Below are 27,663 nucleotides of genomic sequence, written 5' to 3'. Positions count from 1 at the left end.
TTTATCTCTAAGAATTTTTTGATTTCCTCCTTTATGTCTTCTGTAACCCATTGATCATTCAGTAACATATTGTTCATTTTCCATGTGATGTAGGATTTTTCCTTCCTTCTTTTATCATTGATTTCCAGTTTCATTCCATTATGGTCAGATAAAATGCATGGTATTATTTCCACCCCTTTATATTTACTGAAGGTTGCCCTATGGCATAATATATGGTCTATTTGATTCTTGAACTTGAGGAGAGTTTGTTTTATGAACGTCGCAGCACCCTTATTTGTGCATAAATATTGTTAATTGTTATGTCTTGTTGGTGAATGGTTCCTTTCAACAGTATATAATGTCCTTCCTTATCTCTTTTGATTAACTTAGTCATGAAGTCGATTTTATTCGATATGAGGATGAGTGGCCAGTCTTTTCCCTGCTGTGAACTCATCATCCAGAGGAAAAAAGCCACCCCTGCACTGCCCTGCCCTCATAGTGACCCTGTGTTTGGTCTCCTTTGCCTACAGAAGTGTTAGTAGCAGCTGTTGTATTTCTGCAGTCCCCCCCACCCCCCAAAAAATATATATATAAAGGCCCCAATGGCCTTGTGTGAACGACAACCCAGTAGGTTTTATGTTTGAAAGTTTGGGTGCTGGGACAACCAGAGAGGATAACTGAGAGCCCTTCACGGAGGAAACCCCACCCTACCCTGCACTTCTTTGCCCGTGTCCCTGAGGCCTCTCCAGTCCAGACAAGTCTGAAACAGAGAACAAAGGCAGCAAATTCCTTCCTTTTAAGTTGAAGATTTGAAGAGCAGGGTGAGGAAAGAACTTTACTCTCACATCTCTGCTCCCTGTACCCCCCAATCCCCACCCTGCCTCTCCCAGAGCCCCTTGAGAAGACTTGGAAGTGAGGAATGTGACCCGACTAGGGGAATTTTTGTCCCCACTCTTAGCCTTAGCTCAGGTGGAGGAGGTGGGTTGGTATTGCTAACAGACAAGAAAACTCTTTCCTTAAGCCTGGTGCCCAGTGGCAGGGCTGCCTCTGCCTCCCTGGTCCTCTGGGGTTCTCTGTTTGGCAGCCTCCCCCATGTCCCTGGAGACCCACCAGCCAGAGTGTCCCAGAGCAGTAATAGCTGTGAGGTGCGTCCAGAGAAGCAAATGTTTGCCACCTGTCCCGAGACTTCCCCTTGTCTCAGAGCTGTGAGCGGACTGGCCACCCGTCCCTCCTTCATGCACAGGAGCACAGGTTTGCTGACCCCAGGCCCTGGCAGGGAGGAGGGAATCCCTCAGCAGAGGGAGCAGGGTGGGCAGTTACATCAGGAAGCGGGTGGCAGCCACATGGAGTCTCTGTGGAGGCGAGGAGAGCAGAGGTCCTGCCTGGGGACCAGACAGCAGACACACATGGCAATGGGAACAGAGGCCAGGGAAGGAAGGCACGGGGCCAGGTGCTTTTTTTCATGTCCTGAAGGTTTGAGTAAAATACCTCACTCACTAACTACGATATTGTCCCATTGACCAGAGTGTCCCAACACGTTAGTGTGGCAAGCAACATATTTTCATTTCATTTTTGTTTTCTTTCTTTCTTTCTTTTTTTTGAACCAGCATTTCCTTTTGTTTTATTTGAGCAAAACAGGGCTTGGGGGCGCTGGGGATATAACTCAGTTGGTAGAGTGCTTGCCTTGCATGCATGAGGCCCTGGGTTCAATCCCCAGCACCACACACACACACACACACACACACGCGCGCGCGCGCGAGCCTTGGGCCTACTTCCCCCTTCTTTTCCCAGCTGATGCTGCCATGGTCTTTCCATTTCCCCCAGATTGCAGTCACATGACTAGCAGCACGACCCTGTAGAACTGTAAGCTAGGTCATTGTAGTCCTTGGTTAAAACCCTCTAGTGAGTTTGTTTCATAAAAGCCAAACTTATAATGGCCTACAGTTTCAGAATTTATTGTTTTTAGTTTACCCCCCTGGACTCCTTGCATGTCCTCAAACCAATCCAATTTTCCTGTCTCAGGACTTTTGCACCTACCATGCCCTATGCCTCACTCTCTTACCTCCTCCAAATGTCTTCACAAATGTCTCTTTCTCAGTGAGATCTTCCTGACTTTCTTTTATTCTCATACCTTGCGCTCTCCGCTCCCCTTAACCTACCTTACTTTTATCCCTAGTCTTTATCAACACTTGACATGTTCTGTATTTACTGATTTTATCTCTTCTCCATGAGATTAAATTAAAAGAGGTCAGGGACTTTGCTTTGTTTATCCTTAGTAAATACAACAGTGTCTGGCACAGTAAATATTTTACTTGTTAACTCAATGAGCAGACTAATATCTATGGGGGAGGAGACCAGAGCATACAAATGACCAAGAGAGATCTCAGATCTAGGTGACTGCAAGCTGCTTTAGTTCCGTGTTCCATGGAGAAAGAAGCATATTTCTTGCACTTCAAGTTATGGAGCAATTTGCCTTTGTTGCAAATACCAGGGGCTCTGCCTGCAGTGATGTCTGTCCACACACGTCCCTGCATGCAGCCAGGTTCAATACGCAGTTATGCTACATTCTCAGGGAGATAAAGCAATGAAAGAGAAATTCCATCTAGACATTCCCCAGTGGCATTAACCACAATTAGATGCTAGAGCAAGAATGGAAAGTTTTGGAGTTGGACCGACCCCAAGGTCACATAGTAAACTAGCAGGAGTCAAGATTGTGCCAAGCCAGGTTCTTTCCCCCTTACCCCACACGATATGTCTTGTTTCTCCTCTTTGATTTTGCCAATGGAATGGCAAATTTTTTGGATTTCCTAACCATTCCAACAAATTCCAAACCAGATTTTTTTTTTTTTTTGGTGCCAGGAATTGAACCCAGGAGTGCTTAACCACATACCCAGCTCTTTTTAAAAAAATTAAAAAATTTGACACAGTGTCTCTCTCCAAGTTGCTTAAAGCTTTGCTAAGTTGCTGAGGCTGGCTTTGAATTTGCAGTCCTCCTGCCGGCCTCAGCCACCAGAGCTGCTGGGATTATAGGTGTGTGCTACTATGCCCAGTCAAGAACAATTTCCAAGAAGTGCTATTTTGGTTAAACCTGGATTGTCTCTAAAGAGTCTTTTTCTCATCTTCACAGTGTAATCTGAAAATCACTCACATAGTTTGATGGTCTTATAGAGATGCAATATCGTACCAGGGAAGAGGTGGGCTGAGATCACGGCATTTGCCTCCTGCTTTGCTCTCTGCCAACTATCAGACCCTTACTTCCTCTCTCTGATTTTACTGTTTCACTTCCTTTATCAAAGGGTGAGCAGAAATATATCCAAACCCTTTCCTACCTGGTCAGCAGCATCTCAGTTCAAAGGTTTGACAGGGAAGATGCAGGAATTCCTGCCTCAAATGAGAGGTTTTGGATGACCCCTGATGTGTGTCTTCTCTTCTTAGGCATGGCTGAAGGCAATTGATAATTTCTTCCATCTTCCCTCCCCAACCCTACTTCCTCTTTCAAATAAGTTTTCATATATAGTAACTTTAAGCTTATTGTGGGGGAGGGAGTATTGGGGATTGAACTCAGGGGCGCTTGACCACTGAGCCACACCCCCAGCCCAATTTTATATTTTATTTAGAGACAGGCTCTCACTGAGTTGCTTAGCATCTCACTTTTGCTGAGGCTGGCTTTGAACTCAGGATTCTCCTGGCTTAGCCTCCTGAACTGCTGGGATTGCAGGCCTGTGCCACCGTGCCTGGCTATGCTATCTTTAAATAGCCCTAATGGGCCAGGGATGTAGTGTAGCATGTGTGAGGCCTGCAGGGTTCAATACGCACTCAGTTATGCTACATAACTGAGGCCTGGGTTCCATCCCCAGCACTGCAACAAACACAAAAATCAAACAGGCTAAGACATGAAGATCTGGAGTTTTAAAACACTAATCAGTCTTCCAATGTATTACTCCTATGTCTAAGCATAGCAAGAAATCTTAACCTATCCAGGTGGACTGGTGCATGCCTATAATGCCAGCTACTTGATCAGTCTGGGCAATTTAGTGACACTGTGTCTCAAAATAAAAAGTAAAAAGGGCTGGGGACGTAGCTCAGAAGTACAGTACCCCTGGGATCAACCCCAGTTAAAGCCCGCGCGCGCGCGCACACACACACACACACACACACACACACCTTAACCTAAACAATTGTGCTGTGTTGGAAAAAGGTGTGTTAAAAGGAAATGATTTATGTGGCCCCCGAAAGCCTCTTAGTGAGGCTTTAAGCAACTTGGAGAGAGACTTTGTGTCAAATTACCAAGTGGCACTCCAGCTTGAACATTCTTCTGGAGTAGAGATGGATACACCCCTGTAAGTGTGGCGGCACCAGCCATTCAGACAGTTCAAGCATTTGCCTTACTTAGGCTTCATGAGCAGAAGTTAGATTTCTGGTTGTCATATTGAAGTGGTACCCGCTTTCTCCACTGAAAAGTCTTAACTGGGCCTCTCCAGAAATTTTCATCCAGACTGATTTTAGGACTGTCAGCAAGAGTCTCTGCAAAAGAGTCCAATGTAGATAAACTTCCTATTTTTGCGTCGCCCTGTTTTACTTGGCCACTGGCTGGGAAGGTATCAGCACTCCAGGTGCTGGACACCCCCTTACTAGTTTTTCACAAACGCATCCAGTATAGTACTTTGAAGAAATGTGCAAACAAGGCCTCTGGCCTTAAGCTTGGCTTCACAGAGTTGTCTACATTTTTAAGATAAGTTACAATTGGGCTCCATGGTAACAGCTGGCAGGGGGAGGAAAGAGAGGGGAGAAGAAGCTCTCCCCCTTTCAGGTGTTGTCCTTGAAGGGTTAACTTGCCCAAAACAGTGAAAGAAAAAGCTGCTTTTATGTGGACTTCTGCAGACTGTAAACTTCTGAGCCCTTCCCCTTACATGCTGGGTATAAAACTCTGAAACTCCCTGAACTCAGGGTACAGGGGATTAATTGATTACAGCAAAAGCTGTGCCCTCTGAACCTGGCTGCAGCCAAATAAAACTGTTTCCTGCTATCTTTGGTGCCTTGCCTCATTTGTCCCTACAACAATATGACTTTTCAAATATGTGGGCCTTTGAGATTTTTACTGTAAGTAATGAAATGGTATTTTGATTTGACACCCTCCTCTTAGGACATGGCAGTAAGAGGTCCTCCAGAGAGCCTTCTCTTCCATATATGTGATTTCTAAGGACAGCGATGTGGTGCTGGCTAGGGAGGTATTATTTGAAAAAAGTTTTAGAGAAGTAAAGACTTGCTTATGGCTGGCTGCACATCAGGATACAGAACTCCGAATCCACTACTCTTCAAGGCAAAAGCTTTGTGGTCTATGAATCTAGAAGGTTGTTACCTCTTGTGTTCTAGGTCCATGTTGGAGGCAACTGGATGTTAATGACACCACACAGAGTAACATGTTTACATGTTTTATTTATGACAGAGTTCCAAAATTATTTGCTGGTGAAAGACACGCCATTCTCATCCTGTCAGTGACAAGAAGGCTGTGCCCTAATAGATCTAGGTCAGAGGCTGGAAGCCACCTCCCTGATGACCTACTGAGTTATCTTCTTTGGATCTGACACAGAGTAAGCCAGGGAGTTGTCTGGTCACATGTACGTTTCGGAGGGAACCAGGCGCGACTGGCAGAGAACTTCAAACCAATCAGTGACCACAGGGAGAGTATATGGTAATGGAGAAAGTAGAGCTCACAAACCATTACTAAGATGGAGGGCAAAACAATTATTTTCTAGAACTGGGGGTAGGGAAAAAGACAGAAGAGAAGAGCATGTTCTCTTCCATAGTCACCTGACCCAAGGAGCTGAGCGGGCCTTTATACGCCATTGAACCAGCGTCTTAGGATATGAGGTCACAGCCAGAATGACACAGTAGAGGTTCATTCTTCACTATTCCTTACCACATATTGGGGTTAGGAGGTTGGACTTTTAAGAATTCTCTATGTGGCATAGAAGAGGGGCGCAAATCTAAGGCTCAACAAAGACAAGATGAGAGTACAAGAAGGGAAATAAAGGGCTGAGCTTTAGAAAGGACTCTATAGGTGCATGCGCATATGTGTGGTGTCTTTTCTAGCAAGAGTATTTTGGAAGGAATTTAACATAAGGAAAAAGACTTCAGGTTTGTGACTCTTTTATGATTCCATCCCCTGACCTTTTTATTTTAAGACAGGGTTTCACTAAGTTGCCCAGGTTGGCCTTGAACATGTCATTCTACTGCCTCAGCCTCCCAAGTAGCTGGGATACTACAGGCCTGTGCCGCGAAGCCTGGCTAAATTTATTTTATATTAATTAATAAAATACCAGTCTCTTTCATTTTTTGTAGTTTGGGGAATTGAACTCAGGACCTTGAGCACGCTAGGCAAGCACTCTACCCCCAGCCCTCTGAGCCTCTATTTTTAAGAAACTAAGTGGGTGTAGGTCCATGCCTGTGGCAAGAAAAGTGGGGATAAGATGCAGGGCTGCAGTCTTTTCCAATGAAGGCTGGTTCCTCCTTCAGCATCAGCCCGTGAAAAGTCCCAGGGGAGTTGGAGCTATTCTTCAGCTCACACTTTCCATAAAGGAACTTGGGGAGCAGACAAGATCCTTTATTATTTTTTAACCTGTGGTGTTTTAAAAGAGAACAGAACTTATTTGTGCACCTGGATGAGAGCTGCAAGAAGGAGTTATCTGAGATATGAAAACTCAGAAGGTAAATGACCTGCCAGGAAGCTGTTTGGACCTGAAAGTGGGGTCTGATATCAGTCGTGCTGGAGATTCAATGAATGGAACCATAAACAAAACAAAAACCTGTGGGAGAAGAGGTGGGTGGAGGAGAAACTCAGAGGGAAAAGCAGCCAATAAGGAAAATGCCCAAAAGCAGTTCATTAAGAAAGAGGGGAAGAGAGGTTGCCAGCTCTGCCTCTTGCTCATCCCTTCTAGAGCTCCGGATTCCCTGCTCCCCATGTGTGGACTCTCACCACTTTTACTCAGTGGGTGGAACAGAGCTTGTGCTCCAAGGTCCTGAGACTGGCAACCAGGGCAGTGAGCCCTCTGGAGGGCAGCAGGCCAGAACAAGACGGGTCTGTGCTTGTTCTGATGGGGTGGTGGCGGCAGTACCCTTCTCAGCTTCACCAGTATCTAGTGGCATGACCCAAAAGTGGAGACACATTGAGGATGGCACAGTTACAAGTGGGCACGGGTTTTTATTCTCAGTGCATGGCAGTATTGGTTTCTGCTCATCAGCAAAAAAGCTTTATTGATTCCAAAAAATTATCCCTTTTAAAACTCCTCTTCTTCCCGTCTCAGTGGAACAACATATTTGAATTTCAGATTTGCCAGTTTATAGCATTTTTTTCCCTAAGAACCATATAAATACATGCAAAACATTGTACATAGAGCTTAAATAATATCAAAATGCAAATACAGGTTGGGTGCACTGTTAAGCTGAACTGTAAGTTATGGCCACACACACTAGGATACACATTGCTTTGATATCAACATTTGCTTGTCATGCAGACCACAATAGTCAACCTTTAGTTGTTTTCTTTTTTTGTACAAAAACACCAGTGCTAGTTATACTAGTTACTGAAAAGAAGAAGAAGAAACTCAAAAGTCCTATCTGCGTGCTGATTTGAAAGGAACAACATAGATTTGTTGGCACATATATATGGCATATTTACATATGGCATATATACATCTGGGGAGAAAGCATGAGCCAAAGGCCGATTCAGCCATGGGAGCTCATCTTGCTCCATCTCTCCTAATCAAGAGGAAAGGGGACAGCAGGCCTGACTGCAGAAGTTCTGGCACTGAGCCGAATGTAAGGGAGTCTGGTCTATTCTGAGGAAGAGGCTAGAATGGCTTAAGAACAGCAGGCATTTATAAGCGCCCACCACCCCCAATGCAGAGTGATATGAAAGGTGAGCAGTGTGTACATTGGGGTGGTACCACGGGCGGCTTCAGTTGTAAGGCAAGGGATGTGGGGAAGAAAGGAAAGGGATGCAGGAAGAGGTTTTCTGGCACATTCGAGTTTGCCATACCCCTCTGGGTTTTTGGCAGTGAGGTAATCACTCAGATTTGTCTGTGCAAACTCTCCCCTTGGAAGTTTGAAGGGAAGAAGAAACCCAACCCCAAAGAATCCACAAGTGCCCAGAGGGACTTCTAGGTGGTCTCTTTCTTAACACCTTTAGGGATAGAAGAGTCATTTCAGAGGACAGAGGACATCTGTGGGAAGGACCTAGACCTGAGACTGTCACCCAGGGTTGGAACCAGTCACTGTGTTTTCCATTTGGAGCTCTGTCTCCCTTCTAATATATTGCACAAAATCTTTATAGAGGAAGAAAGGAGTCACAAATCAGATCCGTGCATGAAAACTCACTAATGGAAAACTCCAGGGGGGAGACAAAGTGGAAGAACCATAAAAAAATGCAAACTCCAAATCAGAATGTTCCCGTAGACCAGGAGAGACCAATGTCTTTGGTGCCACTCTGCCAGCTTATTCTTGGACAAACACAAATCCAACAGAGGGGTCCTGATCCCAAACACTAGTTCCGAACAAGCCTGGTCATACGTCTACACTGGGGCGGGCGGGCAGGGAGTGGAGTGCTCGCTCATTTCCTGACAGCTGCATCCCTTCTTCCTGGCTGCTTCCCTTACTATCCTCAGTTCACTACCAGTTTTTCTAGGTTTATCAAGAGAGGAATCTAGGATGATCATTTCTCCTTCTCCCCATCAGACCCTTTTCAAATCCAAAGCACCATTTTGGGGAAAAGCATTATTAACTTATGCCATATTTACTCACTGCCAGTTGGATCACTGAAACTGAATAGAAAAAACTTATACATAAAAAACATATGCACATAAACACTTAAACTTACTCAATTCCGTATCAACAAAATTTATATTAAAAAAGTCTAGAACCCAACAAGTTTTATTCCCCCCTAAGTATAAAGATGGCTGTTTGGAGAAAGGAAGTACGATGTATTGGTTTTTAAACCAATAACAAATATACTAGTCACCTGTCATGTCGAACAGCTGGTTATGCACTTCCTTCCACAGGGTTACATGACGGCACTTTATTTAAATCCTTTAAACAAAATACATATGGCTGACTCAAAAATATCAGTTTCTGATCTAAAGAAAACTATATATTTTTGCATAATATTTCTATATTTCCTCTCTTACTATGGAAACTAGAACACACACCAAAAAAAACTGTTGACTTTAAAAAAGTAGACACAAGCCCTCAGGCACCGTGAGTCTTTTGGGAGCAGGAATGGTAACATGGCCTCCAAAGCTTGTTATTGGCTTGCTTTTCAAAATGATCTGAGGTAATAAAAGACTTGACAGAATTAAATCTTCCAATGTACTTAATAAATATATATGTGAACACCTAACACCTTGGGTGAGCTGTTTTCCCCCCATGAGCATTTAAGACAGAGAGAAGATAGCTGAAGCATGTAACCCCTATTTCCTACAAGGATGGATCGTGTAGTAATGGGGAGGTGTAGTGGGTATTGTTTCTCTACTCTTCCTACCTCGGACAGCTCAGGTGAAAGGGGTGAGGGAGGAGGGATCAAGAAGAAAACGCTGGAGTGGACAGGTGCAGATCACCTTCCTCTTCCAAATGGAAATTTGGCAGTTCCCAAGAGGCTAGGGAGCCCTCTCCTTACTGCTCTCACTCTAAAGGGTGTTGGGGGGGCTTCATTTATCTAAGGGGAGTGGGAATGGGGGATATGAATTAGCTCCACCTGCACAGAAGAGCTTAGGTCAACAGCAGGGATAAAAATGGAGCTCCTGCAAATTCGGCTCCACCTTGTCCCAGTAAGGAACACTTTGAAAAGTCTCCTAGCAAAGTCCCCAACTCCTGAGAGGCAGGTGGGCAGGGGATGCTTTGGGCAGTATTCAGGGCAAAAAGGCACAGGGCTTTCCTGGGCAGCAGCAGGAGTGTGTTGCTGGGGAGGGGCTTGAGGGGGGCATGTGGGAGAGGGGAGGAGAGGAGGCCGGGGTGGGTCTTTTGCTCCTTTAAGTCAGCACAGTACATAGGGGCCTCTCCCTTTGGATATGTGTCTGCGAAACTGGAATATGTGCAAAAGGCTGAGGCTGAGCAAGTTGTGGGCACAGCAAGCGCAGAAAGAGGAGACTGAGAGAATGTGGAAGCTGGTCCCCAGGAACCTAAGCTCAAGGTCTTGGATGCCTACAGGGAAGTTTCCTCAGATCCTGCCAGAGTGGCTCTGCAGCCTTTCCCAAGGCCTCTCAATACTCACTTCCCCAACAACTGGGTCCTGCCCCGGAAGAGTTTTGGCAGATGGCTTTGAAAGCAGTGGTCACCTCGAGGAACACCCCATAACTGTTTGCTGGGATGGTCTACCTTCTCCTAGGCCTGTATGCTTCTGGTCTTCAAAATCCAAGTCCCTCCAGGAGGCAGGCCCATGCCCACTTCATTCTTTTGCTGCCACTTTAGGAACAGGAGGAAGCTCTGGCCTATGGTAAAACTGTATGTCATACATGCAAGCTTTATGGTCAAGGCTGACCTTCCTGGCACTTAAAAACCACAGCTACCTGACAAGAAGGCAGTTCAGAAGTAGAAGCTAACCTGGCAGAGAGAGGGAAACAGTCTTACCAGATCTTGACCCTTTTAGCAAAGAAATCTGTCTGCCTCTAGAACTTGAGTGTTCAATTGGGGCTTGAAGGGAGAATGGTCAAAGTGGACTCTACTCATCCACATCCTTTCCATTCTCTTAATTTTAACAAACTTGAGAGAGAGAGAGAGAGAGAGAGAGAGAGAGAGAGAGAGAGAGAGAAAAGGAAAGAAGATGAGGGTTACAAAAGACCAAAAGAACCTTGGGAGGGCAGAAAGAGCCAGAGGCCTTCAGGTCTAAGTACTCAAAATGGGCAAAATTATTTTAAAAATAATCACTCTCCGGCTGATTGTTTACATTCCATTCCTGCCTCAACACATTTGTGGATCATCACTCTCTCAACTTGACTTATAAATGGCAGACACTCAGGATAAAAAAATCCTGAAGTCAGGAAATGGTGACATGTGTGTGAACACAGGAGAATCTGGGCTGGGGTGATGTCAGGAGGACTGTTGTGACTTCTTTAGATACGGCCAACTGATACACCCAAAGAATAGATTCTACCATTACCTGCCTGGCACTTGACTAAATCCTGCTACCAACCCCAGCTCAAGGTTAAGTTGGAATCCTTGCAGGTCTGTGCTCTTGCTTCTTCATGGTTGGGTGGGGGTTCTCACACACTTGGGAGTGGCTGACATGACAGTGAACAGTCTCATCATCACCTTATAGATGAGATGGATGAAAAAGGAGATAGGGAAAGCAGGGATGGGAGTCAGAGAAAAGAAGTTCAAACTGATGTCTCCAGGCTTTGGAGAGGGCTGTCCGAATGGGAGGCGACAACTTGCACTTGGCTGCTCTCCACCGCGTTGTTGTTCTGGTTGGCGTATGGAGTGACCTCACCATCCAACAGAAGCACCCCAGTCCCAGTCGTAGGAACATGTTCAAGGCTTTTGTCCTCTTGCTCATCCAGGAATGGTGTTTGCGGCAAATCCTCATCTATGGCAAATTCAGGGTGGGTCATGAAGTTGTGGATGGATTCTTGGTTCCCGAGTTTCTGGATGCTTATAGAACTATGGAACGCTCTGACCACTTTGATCTATATCAGGGGAAGGAAAAGGAGGATGAGAAGATAGGTGGTGAGAACTGGCCCACAGAACAAGGAATGAGTGGTTTGAGGAAACAAAACCCAAACTATAAAACATGACTGCTCAACAATCAAAACCAAACATGGAAGAGATCATGGGGCACTAGAAGTGTCATGTGGCTCAAATTTCAAGCACTAGGGTGGGGTGAGTGACGGCAAACAACGATGATGTTTCAAAAGTTGCATTTAAAAAAGTCGAAAATCCAAAGCAAAGTTAGCATTCCCAAACAATCCATTCTTAAAATGAAACAGAAAACAAAAAGATTCATCATTAGTTCTTTTGGCTAGAGGGTAAGGATGTTGAAACTAGGCACAAATTAACAGCCAAACTTAAAAGATGATTCACACTGTGGATTTCTGTGTTGAGGCCAAACAGTTTGTGAACGTGGAATGGAAAAATTACACACTGAAGTTCAGTTATCCGTTTAAAACCCTCAAAGAGCCAACATATACCAATCTGCATATAATACACACTGGGTGACAAGTGATCATGGATATTGTGCAGCCAGGCAGACAAACCAATCTTCATTCAGCAGCATGCAGGAAATTAAAGCTCTCCAACTTAATAATCTGCCTGTCAGTCAGAAGACATGCACATATTTACATTCCACAACCTCCACTGGGTCCCCTCCCCTGAAATCCTTCATTCCCGCTCCTAGAAGATGTGGATAACATACGGGGGCAAAAGACGCCTTCCCTCTGCCTATTGAGAGAAGACCTGGCCCTCACAACTCAAATGCATTTCCAGTCTCTGATCCACAGCAATGGTGCCCGATCATGCTGCTTTCTCCAGCTATTTCCAGATTGCAAAGAGGAGCATGATGTTACATGGGGAAGGGAAAACATGGGTCTAGGAGAGAAACCTGATCCAGGAGGTGAGCCACGAACAAGTGGCCTTTCTGATGGGGGGGATGAAGAGGATGGCGGCAAGGAAATAATTTGCAGTTTTAGGGAAATGAAGGAGCCCACATCAGTCTTTGTTCTACAGCATGTAAAGGAAGGAATGCAGGCAATTCAGATTTAAGGGGGAAAATATTGATCATAACTGGTCCCTGTGAATAGCTTTTCCTTCTCCACAGGTACCCGCTCTTTTGGTGGGTGCTTTTCTGAACTATAGATTTCTCTGAGGTGTGGCTTAGAATCCAGGTTGGTAGAATTGGGATGGGGAAGTGGTCGGATTCCAGAGAGATGGCAGAGGGAGGCCAGGGGAAAGGTAAGAAATTGTAGGACAATTTAAGTTTTGGGGGAGGTGGTCAATCCTAGCCTCGTCCAAAAGTTCTTCCCTCAGAAAAGATATGGGAGTAACACAGGAGAAGTCATTAAGATGGGGAGGACAAGAAAGAGTGGCGGATATTGGGGTAGGGCACCTCTTTCATTCCTCTGCTGTTTAAGCAAAAAAACATATTCCTCGAGAAGAGGCAAGAATGCGGGCCGCGTAGCATACGATGCGTTAGCCAAATAAACTGGTTGTATTTCCTGTCCTCGTACTTCCTATCATTGAATCGAACCTTCAAAAATACTTCATAAGGAAGCCTCGCCATGGGTCTCTGCTGGTTTCCTCTGCAGCTTGTAGACCCGCTCAGGGCTGAGGGTGCTCAGAGCTTGGAAGGCAAAGGACTCCTTGCCACTCACTGTATCAGCTCAACACCTCAGCCACCAAGAAGAACCAAGGAACCTGGACACACACTCACCATGCGGAACAACAGCAAGGAACCACTTTTCCATCCTTCTATGATACCTATTGGCCCTCTGATGGTAATCCACCTGTCATATTGCCTATACTCCAGATCTAGGGAGATCAGGTGGAATGGGGGCTCCATATAAGCTTCAGAAGGTCTCAAGTTTTCAGTGAGCTACACAGAGTGAGGCAACTTGGGCTAAGTGAGCCCAAATTCAGTGCTTCTCCTATGGCTCTAGTACAGATTCACTGGCCAATGGATCAGTCCGAAGCATTCCCGCCTCTGTAGGAGGGATAACTCGGTCCACATTTTTGGTCTACTTTTGAGATCTCAAAATTTCTAACAAGTCCTACAGTAGGGCAGGTACCTTTATGCCACAATTTCATTATCTTCTACATCAGGGATTTTTAAAAACTTTCTTCTTCTATTTTTAAAAAGCAATTGAATACTTCACTGAAGTAATTACAAATGAAATTCATTATAAAAACAGATTTTGAAAGATCAAGTTTGGAGTGTGGGTCTAGAGCCCTGTTTGCTGGCTTTTCTTCTCACTTGTTGGGGTGACCATTAATAACACTGTTATAGGTAAACAAATGAGGGAGATAAAAGTGATTTGGGGATGTGCAGGTGTAAAAAATAAGGAAACCTCATTCTTTTGGGGGGGGGCAAGGAACAGTCATCCAGCAAGACTGCAGGACTTCTGGGGTCTAAAGGGGAACCATCTACCTGTAAGGGAAGCTCAAGTGAAGAGGAGTAGGGGGGCGCCACCTGGCCCAGTGGGTGAAGAGCTGGGTGGTAGGGCTGCAGCACACTGCTCCTCAGTGCCAACACTGGCTCAGAGAACACATGCTGATGAACCATCACACATATATCACCACCAATCCACCCCAAGGTTGGCATCTTCCCTTCCTGGAGCATGGTGCTTGGTATGGGAGCAGTGGTGGGGACAAGGCAGGACTGGTGAAATGAGTGTGGTGAAAGCCCTGCACATTCTTCACTCAGCCAATGGACACTTCCCTCCCTGGACATCATTTCTGAAAAATCTCTCGGAAGCCTCTTTAGGGCTAATTGAAGGACAAGTCCCAGATGACTCAAGAGCTCCAACCAAGCTGGACTTTAGATTGGGTACAAGTGTAAAGATGACTCTGTAGAGCTCAGTGAGTGGTCAGGGGAAGACCCATTTCCTCAGCTGGAATTCTGTGGGTTTCTGCTTCCTCCCTTTTCAGAAACCAGGGGAAGAGAAGGATTAGGGCCTCCCAACAGAGAGAAATCCTATGAGATCTAGCTCACAAAGGTTGGATAAATGGTCAAATTCATTTGGAGATCTGGAATGGGGAAGAGGGTTTTAAAATGTATGACTATAACCTCTAGGACCTCACGTAAGAAGGCACAGCTGGAGAAAGAGAAGGTGTGGCCTGTCTCTCTTCTGATCTCCTAGCCTTTGAGGGCTTGGTGCATACCTTCTACTAGATCCTCTGCAAGAGCCTAATGGGCTCTGCCTTCTAATTAGTCTCCTTGCACCATCAAATCACAGGGACATCTGCCATTAACTGTTCCTACCAGTGAGGGATGATTAAAACAAGGACAGAGATGGTTAGAAGAAAATGGCAAAACTAGAAGAAAAAAGGAATTAAGTAAGAAACATGGAACATGGAAGGAATAGAAGAGAGGTTCTTGGATATTGGTGAGAAAGTTTTTTTTAGTATTTTCTTGCCTACTGTTAGACCTAACAAAATATGGCCTCCCACCCCCATACCTCACCAAGAACATTTATACTTGGCTAAAAAGAAAATCCACATATAAATCTCATTAGTCTGCTCAGCTCACAGTCATGTGAACCATGGGCAATACAACTGCTCTGTCTGTTCCTCATGTCCTAAAACTGGGGTTCAGAGTGAGGGAGGAAGGGACAGACCCAGCACTCAGGCAAATCCACAGTATATTTAATGGGGTGGAACTCCTTCCCCACCGGTTTCCTTACTTGCTGCCTCCTTTCTCCTCTCTGCCTTCCATTTGGGAAAGGCATAGCAAAAGTCCTATAATCTACCAACGAGAACCCAGGTCCGAGGCTGAGTGTTGACAGCATTTTAATTGAAAGGTTGATTGAAAAAGGGTTCTCAAAACATTATGTGCAAAATAACATACAGAGGGCTGACTATTGGCAGAACAATTAAACTAAAGAAGAAACAAAAAGGGATGCTGTTCAGAAACTTCTACAAATTTTTCTCTAAGTGAAGAAAAAAATGTCACTTTGAACTTTTCATATATTTCTCTTATTCAAAATTTGTGTGAATCAATTGATTCTTAAATCTGAGTTTGGTTTAAATCCCCTGGAAAATAAGATAACAAAGATGCTCAACTTTCTGCATTTTAACTGAACTACCTTCCTTTCTTCGTATCCTTATAGCTTTTATGCTAATTTTACCAGCTAACAATGCAATGTTAGCCATAAGGACTATTATTATCGATCAAGTTCAATACTGGCTTAATTAAGCACAGGTCCCTGGTAAACTCATGGGCACAGTAGCTATTTGCTTACCTTTCTTTAGGTTTAGTACCAAGCCTTCCTCTAACTAAAGAGAGTTCCTGGGTTTTCATTTAACCTAACCTCACATCTAAGCTTAGAGGGTAGAGTTTAGATCCAAAGGAGCAGGAGGAGAGGACAGGGACAATAACGACATATCCAATCAAAGCAACAAACACACACACACACACACACACACACAAGGAAAAAAAAAAAAACCCTAAGAGAAAGCAAATCACAAAAACTCAAGGAAAAAAAGAATAAAGCAATATAGAGAAATGATCAGAAAACAGGAGTATTGTCTTTAAAATAGTTAAGGTTTAACAGTTTTCCAACACTAAAAAAATAATAAAATAAAAGGGCCCACAGCCTAGTTTTAGAGTAGGGTTTTTTTTTTGTTTTTGTTTTTGTTTTGCCTTTTCTTTAATTGAAAGGTTGATTGAAAAAGGGTTCTCAAAACATTATGTGCAAAATAACATACAGAGGGCTGATAACCATGGTTGGTTAAAGTGGATGCCACGTGCTCTTTTGTGGTCATTTTAGCAAATCATGCATCATAATAGACTATCACTCACTGCCCATAGTAGGAGATGATACAGCAGCAGCAACAGAAGTGGTGGGGGAAGTTTTGATTGGTGCAACTGCTACATAGGTTGAGCTAGGAAGTTTTACATCAAGCGCTTGACCCATGCTCTGCCGCTTTAGGACTCCCTTAAAAGTGGCTCCCGTCTGGAATGTGTTAATTACTTCGATCTGCAAAGAATCAAAGAGTGAGACAGCTTTGCTCCAGTTAGAGAGAGGGGAAGAAAGAGGAAGGTAGGGTCACGAAGGGCAGGGGACAGGGGGATGGAAACAGCTGGGAAAAGGGGATAGGAGATGGAAAGCAGGAGATTTCTTCACCCACAAAGCCATGGCGAGGAAAGGGGGGAAAACATTAATTGCATACCACACTTTGTTTAAGGAACTATTTGCCATTGAGTTCACACACCCAGTCACAATCCAGTTTTCTCTTCCTTTTTAGCCTATGGTGGACATTTTAGATGTACAGATGTCCAAGGTTCTTCTCCTAACCTACCACTCTTATCAGCTGTACAGAGTCTAGTAGCTAATTCATGGTTTTGGCCTTTACTCTTAAAAATAAGACATGCAACTTGAGATACTGAAGGCAAAGTGCATACTACTGAATTTCAAGGCTTAGGAACCTCTAAACCTATTAACCAACTACCGATTTTTTTGCAAATTTTCCAGGAGCATTAATTTGTTGTTTAAAGGAAAACAGGGAGTATAGTAACTCATACATAGGTGGCCATGATGGAAAGGCCACTGGGCTGTGAGCTGCTTGGCTCATTCTCTTCTGGGTGCCTATCCTAAGTAAGATACTCCTTCTCGGGCTGATAGGGAGCTTAGGAATCAGTGGCCAGACCCATTAGAGAGAATGCCACTAAGCCAAATCAATGCACTGGAGATCCTGAAACATCTGGCAGAAATGCTGATGAGCTTAGCAGGAGGAGCTGCTGGGTGGGGTGGTGAGGGGCTGCAGCTCCAGGCCTACCCAGGCAGTCTCTGATTTTCACTGCACTGCTCCTCAGAAACACAGGCAATTAGTGTCATTTATTCTCCAATAATTGCCTTGATCTGGGGCCTCCATCAAATCTACCATCCTTATCCCTGACCTCTAAGTAACAAGGAATGAATTAAAAGGATTCCTTTATCCTTCATAGATCTGATGGAATCTTCTTAGAGATACCCACATGCCTAATTCCAAGGATCAATCCCCCAGGAGAGTAGGAAAGGAGCTGATCTGGTCACTCTGACTTCTTTTCCCCAGAAAATGGGAAAGCAGGTATCTTGTGACTCACGGCTGTTCTTATCTGTTTTATTTTATTTTTGGGTGCGGGATGCCACTGAGCCACATCCCAAGCCCATTTTTCCTTTGAGACAGGTTCTCACTAAGTCCTCAGGGCCCCACTAAATTGCCCAGGTTGGCCTTGAATTTGCGATCCTCCTGTCTCTGCCTCCTGAGTTGCTGGAATTACAGGTGCATGCCACCATGCCCAGCTGGTTGTTCTTACCTGCAAAGCTTCCAAAGAAGCCATGCAATGTTTAGGGTTAGTTTCTAGATTCAGATAAAAGTTTGTGCTAAAACATCACCCCTTCCTCACATTATAGTTTCCAATTCCAGGGGCTTAAATCTATAGGAGGAAAGGGTTTACATTTGAGGGGTAAACTGTAAAGACACCTGCTTCCATGCCAACTTTGCCTTGAAATTGCATTCCAGCTTTATCTTTCCAAATTTCTAGCCCTCAAATCCCTCAAATTTATGCTTTCTACTGCTTTTAACAAACTAAAGGGTAAAGGAGAGGGAAAGAACAGCCTAGAATTGGGAAAAGAGAAAATTCCAATCAGGTCTGAGCAATAGCTCAGCTTTTCCCGCCACCCCAAGGGTCACTATGGGAATGACAATACGGTTCCACAAACGGACATGGCGGGGGGATTTTGTTAGAACTCTGGTGAGGCTGAAGAGTAGCCAGTAGAGGCTGCTACAGAACCAGGATGTACATTAGCTGAGAGCCAGGTGACTCTGGAATGGTACAGTTATCCTGGCATCTTCTATAAGCTGCCTTTGGGCTTAAGTTTAGGTTTTAATGCCATTTTGGTCAACTGCCTCATGATGCACCAGGAACAGGTAGTAAACCTAAAGCTATGTAGGCAGGGAGACCAAACAGAGAGGGGCGTGGCCAAGGGGATGGGAACAGGCAGTGGAGGAAGGAAGACCCATGACTTTCAGCCTCCAGGAGAAAGACTGGCGAGGAGCGAGAAGATACTGGAATGAGGGAATCCTGGCTAGGAAAAAAAAAATCACATAGTGGAAGAGGAGGCAGGTGATCCTAAAGGGAAGAAAAGCAAAGAGGTTATTTTGAAAAGAGCAGACCCAAAGGAAAGCACTGGGCGTTTCAGAGACGGGAGCCAAGGTGCCAGATTCTGTGGACACTAGATGGAGTCAGCAGCCCAGAGGGTGGCGTGGGGGCTGTGGGAACGCTGGACACCATGAGGTAGTTTGTGCAGATCCCACTGCAATTTCCCTTCCTGAGAGGAGGAACTCAAGAAAATGGAAAGGAGCCCCAGGATTCTGCTATCTAGTTCTCTTCTACCTTTCCAGCTGTCTTGCCCATGGTGCGGGCAGGCCACTAGCAACGTAGCTGAGTCTGGCTATGGAAAACGAGTTCTTACCAGGTATGTAGTTGAGAATATCCATTTTACCTATCTTGCCTATGTATTAAGGAGATGGGGTTGCTGGGGAGTTTTCTCAGTCATCTGCAAGGCCAACTTTTGAGTTAAACAGGTTGGGGATCTCCAGCCAATCAGAAGAGAAATACGCCTGTACTCTGGTGAGTACCCTTAAAATTTTGGATTGATAATTTCCTGAGATGGGGAATCTTGGGAATAAAACAAAAAATGATGTGTGAGGTGGGAGCAGGGCAAGAGAATTATCAATGCTTAAACCAGCCCACTCACCTGGGAGGTAATTATAATTGACTCATGGAGAGAGAAAAAAAGTTACTGTGGGGTATAGGCGGGGCACTATAAGAGCAGTGGGAGCAGCTACTATCCCATTTCAGAAATTACAAGAAGGGAAATGGTTTGAAGAAACAATAGCATCTTCCTTTTTGAGACGCAAGTCTGAATCTTGTAAAAGATACTTGGGCATGGAGAGTATTGTTGTTCATACCCATGCAACCATCAGATTCCCCACCATGGTCTTAAATTTCAAATGGGAAAGATATAAGAGGGTGAGCCTCTTACAAAGACCCCTCTGGAGAACATCTATTACCATGACAGCAACCCAAGGATGTCACATTAAGTGACTGCTGAGCACGGGCACAGGGATGCTCTCCCACTCCTTCCTGGGAGGGCAGGCACAGCTGATTTCCTATTCTGGGGCCAGAGCTAGTGTTTGAAGAGACCTTGTGCAGAAAGCCTGCCTGGGCAACAGAACCTGCAGCGGGCTTTACAGCCAATCTACAGCTGAAGGACTGTTATTAGGGTCCTCTGGTCGGGGTCCATTGACTACTCTCCTCTCAGAGGAGCCCATGCAGGTACTTCTGCCCCTCTTGGTCCTAAAGCTAGGAAGGTAGGGCTACCCTTTGGTAGTGAGCCTTAGGAAGGGGAGAAATGCTGGCCACAAAGAATTGCTGCCCCCCTCAACGCCTCCCAAGATAGAGAGGTTTCTTCTCCCATGGTGAGGACAGGCCATTAGTAGAGTACCTGAGTCTGGATACGGTTCAAGCCTCGGAACCAGAGGATCTGGCCTCGGCGCAGCTCCATCTCTGCATGGTCAATCTCATCCAGTCCTTCGGCATCCTTGGTGATCTCCTCTTTGGTAGTCCCATGTCCAGCTTCCTTTAGGAACTTCAGAGATTTGGTAGGTATTGCAGAGATGATCTGAGGATGGGCACAGCACAAGGGAGACAGCAGAATCAGGGGGAGAAGAGCTGTCAGTCAACTTACCCAGGTCAGGCCCTTGGGTAGGTTACTCTGCTCTATCACCCTGCTCACCAGGAGAGCAGTGCGGGGAGCACCGATCTGTTCAGGCAAGCGTTCACCATGTGCCCACAGCTGTCAAGCTCTTAGGAAGGTTTTCTGTTTGTGGACATACAAAAGAAAACTTATATTCTGGTAACCAGGTAACATATTCTATAACTTGCTTCGTCATAGACTTTTTCCTGTCTCAGTTCTTCCTTTTTATTTCACCATCTGTCTTTTAAGAAAAATAGAACTATAAGGCATGGAACATCATGGGAAGGGCAGAGACCTGGACCTGGGGGAAACAAATCAGGAGAGAAGATGGCATCACTGCATGTGTGTGCGGAGGAGTAGAGAAAGGAATTAGAAGGAAAGAGCCCCTCCCTAGTCACACATAAAAAGTAGCTCCATTGTTATGATAGTGAAAAGGTAGTTGGGATAAGGAAGTGGGTGGGATAGACCACGAAAGAAGGGACACATGGATTGGGCACAATGGGCCATGCCTATATTCCCAGATACCCAGGCTGTTGAGGCAAGAGTATCACAAGTTCAAGGCCAGCTTCAGAAACTTAGCAGCACCTTGTCTCAAAATAAAAAATAAAAAGGTCTGGGGATGTAGCTGAGTGGTAGAGTGCCCCTGGATTCAATCCCTGATACTTGGGGGGTGGAGGAAAGAAAGAAAGAGGAAAGACAGAGACACGTGAGTATTATCAGAAGGCATGAACTTCAGTAGGTTAGACTTGCAATAAAAGATAAATCGCTTAGTGAGCTCAATGCGTGTTAGTCAGTTCTTTACAGACCAGATGAGGGAGAGACAGGGCTCAAATGGGACAGAGGGACTGGGCAGTCCAATGGGAGCCAAATGGCTTGAAATGGGAAGAAGGTTGAAGTTCTGCTTTTGGATGCTGGCAGAAGCTGCTATGATACTGAAGGAAGGCTGTTATCTGGCATCAAGGCCATATAGTCACATAAAGGCCAGACTTGAAGGAGTTCCAAATAGCTGGTAACACAACCAAGCTTCACTCAAGAGCAAAACTACTCTGGTAAATAGAGCAAGGTGGAGGGAGGTGGGTTAGGTATTAGGAATCTAGGAGGTGTGAAAGAAACAAGCACCTGGCTCTTTATGGCCAGGTAGGGCACGACCTCTATTATCCAGGTGGCTGAGCACAAAGGGATTATCAGCAGAGTCTTGGGGTCTGTAGAGAAGTACATTCCAGGCCAGAGCTGAAGATGGTATTAGGGATGGAATAAAATTCTTATCAGTCTTGATGATATTATTATAATTAATATTAACATTCACTTAGTACTTGTAAAGGTATCAGACATTGTTCTAAATCTTTTCTGTAATTTGCTTAAGGTGATTAAGCTTGTGAAAAGGGGAGCCTGGGATTCAAACCCTGTCATTCCTAGTGTCCATGCTCTGAACCAAATGCTACACTGCTTCTCTAGAGATCTTAGAAATTTGAACATATGTCAGGCGAGAGTCAGGCATTCAATGCAGATAAAGCCCTGGTGAGAAGAAGCTGGGGAGCCCTGGATTATGTCAGTACAGTGGCCATGAACAGACTGCTGCTTCATTACGATAGAGACATTTGTAAACTCTTCTGAGATCCTTCATTTTTTTTTAAGCAAAGTTCCACTCCTGTCCCAGAGAAGCTAGGGCTTTTTTGGCCTCGAGGCCTGGTTAAAGAAGAGACCTAGAAGCTCTCAGGTGATGGGCAGTGATCTTTCCACCTTAGGATCCTATGAGATGGAATAAACTTAAGTAGGGAGGAGAAAACGAAGGCAAGAACAGAGTCTCCACAGTTGCTTGTTCCACCTCGCGTAGAGGAGAGGAAGTCTGCAGACTGTGTGGATGCACAGGATTGTGTGCCTGTACTCACCTGGCCCCACAGAAGTTCTCCAATCCCGATGAAGAGACACCACAACCACTGGGACAGGCTAAGGCTTGTGCAACTGAAGGGCTTACCTCCAAATTCCACAATGAAAATCTAGAACAGAGAAAGAGGCAGCCCATTATCAGGGAGGTGACTAACAGGTGGACAGCCCTCTACCATGGTCACTGAAACCATGTCACCCCTCTGCCCAGGGTGAAAATCAGATTCTGATTTTCTTGCTGGAGAATAGGAAAGAAGAAATCTAAAAAGGGAGAAAGGGAAATAGATATCAAGTCTTTACAGAGAGGTCTTCTGGAGAGACACAAACATCTCCTATGACTGTGATGATGAGGATCAATATAAGATCTGGCAGAGTGGGGACAGCTGGAGACCTCTTGTGACTATGGCCAGTAGGTGATAAAGAAAAGGCCCAGCAATGGAGAGGAGGAATTGAAGGTGGGGATAATACAGGAGGTATTGGGGTCTACAGAGGGAAGTAGTGTCCAGGCTAGAGCTGAGGTGGTTAGGAAGGGACGAGGCAGGGGGTTCTGGAGCACGGCCTGCTTATAGTCCCTTGTGTTCTCAGATGTTTGAGTGTACCTCTGGCTAGGCAAGAAAGAAGGGGCCTGGTCTTTATTCCACCAGGACAGCCATGCCTTGACTCCTGTTCCTGCAGTGGAGCCCAAGTCAGGCTTTTGATGTCAACTACATACATGCCAGTCACTGCTTCTCTTCCTCTGTATATTGTGCAGCATTTTCACCATGAGCCCCTTCAGAACAAAGGGCAGGGACAGGGAGGGAGCCCGCGCTACACATGCATGCACCCGTGCTGGCAGGAGCATAGAAAGGGGCTAAAGGACAAACTCCATTGACTTGGTCACTTTGTGAAATTTCTGTATATTTAGAAAGGTCACGAAAGAATTCTACAAGTCTTGTTTTATCTCTAATCAACATGCTGCCCTAAATGGAGCACCCGACACACTGGGCTCTGATTCTAGAACTAGGTGCAAATGGAAGCCAGTTGGGAACCCCATGTGTTCACCCACAGCCTCAGTCCCTGCTACCTCTTTTCCTGGAGGCTTAGGGAATTCCGCCCTTCATCTTCCCAGACCTCCTATCCCAACTCCAGAGAGAATCTCACCTGGATGACAAATGTGCCCAAGACTACAGAGCAGAAGATGAGGTTGCGGTAGATGCCTGCAAAGACATTCCTCTCTCCGTGGATTTTTCGGGAATTGATTTCATTGAAGAGCTGCATCAGCACAAAGGTGTTGAAGATGATGGTATAGTGCTGGCTGGGTGGTGAATGTAGAGGTGCCTTCCTCCCACTGTCAATGTCAAAGAATTTCTCTCCTGGTGGGGAGAGAGCAAGAATGTGGGGAGAGCTGTGATCTCAGTGAGAGTTCACACTGAGTCAGAGCATGTTGGTGTGGCCACGCTGGTGGCCCATGGCTACCAGTTACGCCAAGTTACATTAGTTATCAATACTTTATTAATCAGATATCTTAGCCCTGGTCTCAGCATATCTGACCGTATCTCCTGGTTTGCTCCATTGATATTTGCTTTCTTGTACTACAGCATGGTAGAGAGACTCTGCACTGAAGTTATGTAGCAGAAGTACCCAAGAGATAGTAGACCAAGCTATTATGCCTAGACTATACTCCACCTGCTCCAACACTACCATCTCTCCTCAGGCCTGTCTTAGCCCCCATGTCCACCTAGCACCCCAACCACTGCTCCCCGCCACCTGTGGCTCACCAGCAAAGACCAGGATAAAGATGACAGTGAGCTGGTAGACTGCATGGCCCAAGATGTTCTTCATCATAGTACGTGAGATCAGAGGCTTATTTCGGCCATAGGGGCGTCGCCTTAATAGAGAATCCGTAGGAGGCTCTGTTGCCAGGGCCAGTGAAGCAAAAGTGTCCATGATTAGATTAACCCACAACATCTGTACAGCTTTCAGTGGAGAATCCTGGTGGGAAAAGAATCAGTCTTCTTAGATTTCCTTAGAAACCAAACCTCGCTCGCTCACTCTTTCCCTTGAGATGGCCTAGCTTCTGATATCCGTCTAGAATATGAATCTGGCCACCTATTAGTTGAGTGATCTTGAGAAAGTTATTTAACCTCTCTCTCTCTCTTTTTTTGCGGTGCTGGGGATTGAACCAAGGGCCTTGTGCATGAGAGGCAAGCACTCTACCATCTGAGCTACATCCCCAGCCCCAGTTATTTAACCTCTTTAAGCCTCCAGTTCTTCACCTGTAAAATGGGGTGAATACTGTTACAAGCTTGCTTTTAAAGAATCGAGATAATATGCATATCACAGTAGCTGACTCAAGGTGCTAAATAATGGAAGGTAGGTCATTATCGTTCCACATACATAGATGGAGACAGTGGACCTAGCTGATTCCTGCCCCGATATCAATTGTCCTTATTTTCTGTAGATACACTGTACCCACTGCCCCATGTTCCTCAGCCCCTGCTTCTATCCCATGCCTATCCCATGCCCCCCACCTGGGTGATACAGGCTCCAGTGAAGGCGACGATCACAGCCACCACGTTGACGGTGAGCTGGAACTGCAGGAACTTGGAGATGCTGTCATAGACGTTTCGTCCCCACATCACTGCCTTCACGATGCTGGTGAAGTTGTCATCTGTCAGGATGATATCTGATGCCTCCTTTGCTACATCTGTGCCTGCAATACCCTGAGGCAAGATGGGAAAGCATCAGTGGAGAAGTGGGTAGAGCAGAGCTCACCTGCTCTTTGCACCCAGAATCTGCTTCCTGACCTTAAAGAAGCCTTGGAACTAGGAATGGACACCAGAGGGCACACTAGACACACACAAGAAAACAAAGCGACAAAGATTCCCTGTCAATATCCAGAAGAGGGCTGGTGTCTGATGCCACTACAGGACTCCTGTATGCAGGTTGGGGATGACAGTCATCTTTGATAAGCCTTCCTCCCCTCTGACTCTCCCTTCCTTGGAAGCTAATTAGAAGGAAAAGAACAAGTCCTATCTATCTGTTTTACCTCTAAGTTCTTAAACATCTCTTTTTTTGGTACTGAAGATTGAACCCAGGGGCACTCAACCACTGAGTCACATCCCATCCCCTTTAAAAAAATATATTTAGAAACAGGGTCTCGCTAAGTTGCTGAGGCTGGCTTTGAACTTGTGATTCTCCTGCCTTAGCCTCCCGAGCTGGGGGATTACAGGTGTGTGCCACCGCTCCTGGCTTAGACTTCTTTTACCACTGCTGGTATCTGATTTAAATCTGTGTTTCCCCCATACCGTTACGAAACCTTACATTTTGTTCTAGGACGAGCAGCCTGACAGTACAGTTCAGATGTTCTGTTCTTGTTCAAAATCATCTTAGTGGAGAACCATGAAAGGTTTCCCAATACACATGTCAGTGGTTGGAGGCCTGCTTCTCATGGAGCAGTGAACCTCAACAGGCCAGCCCCTAATAAGTGCACCGACCTCATTTAATAACCTGCTTTTATGTAATCTTTCAGCTCAAAACCTATTGATTCATTCACAATCCCCTGAGTCTCTTATTCACTTCTTGAATGTAGACTTCTACTCTCACCATTTCTCTAAGCCTGAAACATCCTCTTTTTCCATCTATTTAAATTCTGTCATCAAGGTGCCATTCATTAAACCTTAACTGCCTTGAGACACAACCCCTAACAACCCAAGACCACAGAGCTATCATACATCTCGCCAGTACCACAGCCTACAGAGGAGCTCATCCTTTACTTTGGTGTGTGAGCAGTACACTATTTGTTCTCATTACCTGGTATTATTATTTCCTATCTAGATGGCAACAAATGATAGACTAAATGACTCAGTTCTCCATCAGAGTTCCCTAGTATCCCCACACAGTAGAGTGCACTATAAGGATAAATCAGTACCAAGAGTAATCCTTAGAATTATGGGATAATCTCCAACTTACACTGTTAATTGCAAAAAGCAAGGTAGAACAGAATATATAGTATGGTCACTTATCTGAGGGGATGGGATGTAAATACAATGTATGTTTGATTATATTCTGAAAAAACAAACAAGAATAAACTAAAAATGTAAGAAAAAAGTTACCTGATGAATTAAGAGGCAATTGACAGGGTAAAGGCAATGGGACAGAAGCCAGATTTATATAAATATACCTTGCTTCACATATTTTACTTTAGAATAGTGAAACTACTTTATACAAATCAAAAACAAAATTAAATTTAAAAAGTAATCTCTAGGGGCTGGGGTTGTGGCTCAGTGGTAAAGCACCTGCCTGGCATGTGTGAGGCACTGAGTTTGATCCTCAGCACCACATAAATATAAATAAATAAAATAAAGGTATTGTGCAACTAAAAAAAAAGGTAATATCTAAAATGGAAAGCAATGTGATATAAATGAACTGCTGCAGCCTATTGGCATCACAACTGCACAAAAGAAAAACGTTGCAAATGACTTTTAAATAATTTATTTTAAATTCCCAAATAAAAGCCATACTTTTTTTATGAATTTGATAGTAGCCTCCTAGTAGGCTATACCTACAGATAAAAAGAACTACAAGAAACATATTTAACTTTTTTAAAAATTAATTGTATTATTGTTAATATCATTGTTTTAAAACTATTATATATATTAAAATAATTGTTAATACCATTAAGAATAAAAATTTATAGTTTTAGAGCTATAAATATTAAATCAGAGAAGTTAGATAAAATGAGAAAGTTAGGATTCTATAGTTCTAAATTTGGATGAGAAATATCAGTAAAAATTCACAAAGTGTTTTATTTTTAAAACAAACACAAACAAAAATGAGAAATAAAAGCCTATCTCTTAGTTTTGTCTACTGAGAAGACCTAGAAACAATGTACTCAGTAGAAAGAAGCACTCTTGAGTTCTGATTGCGTTCTCTAACTACCATTTCCTACTAAAGTGAGTCAGAACTCCTTAGAGAAATAGGTGATTCCAGATCTAGGATAAGAAATATACACAATGGTGGGGTACGGTGGCCACGCCTGTAATCCCAGAGACTCTGGAGGTCAAGGCAGGAGGATCACAAATTTGAGGCCAGCCTGGGCAACTTAGTGAAATCCTGTCTCAAAATATCAAAACAAAACAAAACAAATAAACAAACAAACAAAACAATTAAAAGGCCTGGGGATCTAGCTCTGTGGTAGAATTCGGTATGATAAATTTTTAGATATGTTTTATTGATACTTATCATTTAGAGATATGTGCTAAAATTTTTATGGATGAAATGAGGCACATCTTGGATTTACTTCAAAATAATTCAGCTGGAGGTGGGGAAAGTTGCTGGTGGCAGTAGTATGGGAGGTGTCAGTGAAACACTGGCT

General features: G+C 44.6%; 1 protein-coding gene across 6 annotated transcripts in view; it reads right to left on the bottom strand.

Annotated features, from left to right (window-relative positions):
- Positions 1 to 7,160: 7,160 nt before the first annotated feature.
- Positions 7,161 to 27,663, bottom strand: part of Atp2b4 (ATPase plasma membrane Ca2+ transporting 4) — a 96,719-nt gene continuing 76,216 nt past the window's right edge. For 2 of the 6 annotated variants that reach the window (XM_048809726.1, XM_048809725.1), the window contains 7 exons: positions 24,818 to 25,009; positions 24,065 to 24,278; positions 23,448 to 23,659; positions 22,313 to 22,420; positions 20,172 to 20,348; positions 16,481 to 16,658; positions 11,491 to 11,654 (listed from right to left, as the gene is read on the bottom strand). In XM_048809726.1, the coding sequence (XP_048665683.1) occupies positions 11,629 to 11,654; positions 16,481 to 16,658; positions 20,172 to 20,348; positions 22,313 to 22,420; positions 23,448 to 23,659; positions 24,065 to 24,278; positions 24,818 to 25,009 (1,107 nt within the window). In that variant the 3' untranslated portion in view covers positions 11,491 to 11,628. Of the gene's footprint in view, positions 11,655 to 14,647; positions 14,816 to 16,480; positions 16,659 to 20,171; positions 20,349 to 22,312; positions 22,421 to 23,447; positions 23,660 to 24,064; positions 24,279 to 24,817; positions 25,010 to 27,663 lie in introns of those variants that run through there. The other 4 variants (XM_048809724.1, XM_015483876.2, XM_015483877.2 and 1 more) reach the window with 3 other exon arrangements.

This window comes from Marmota marmota, unplaced genomic scaffold (genome assembly GCF_001458135.2).
Source record: "Marmota marmota marmota unplaced genomic scaffold, marMar, whole genome shotgun sequence".
NCBI lineage: Eukaryota > Metazoa > Chordata > Mammalia > Rodentia > Sciuridae > Marmota > Marmota marmota.
This window is presented reverse-complemented; position numbering and strand designations above follow the sequence as displayed.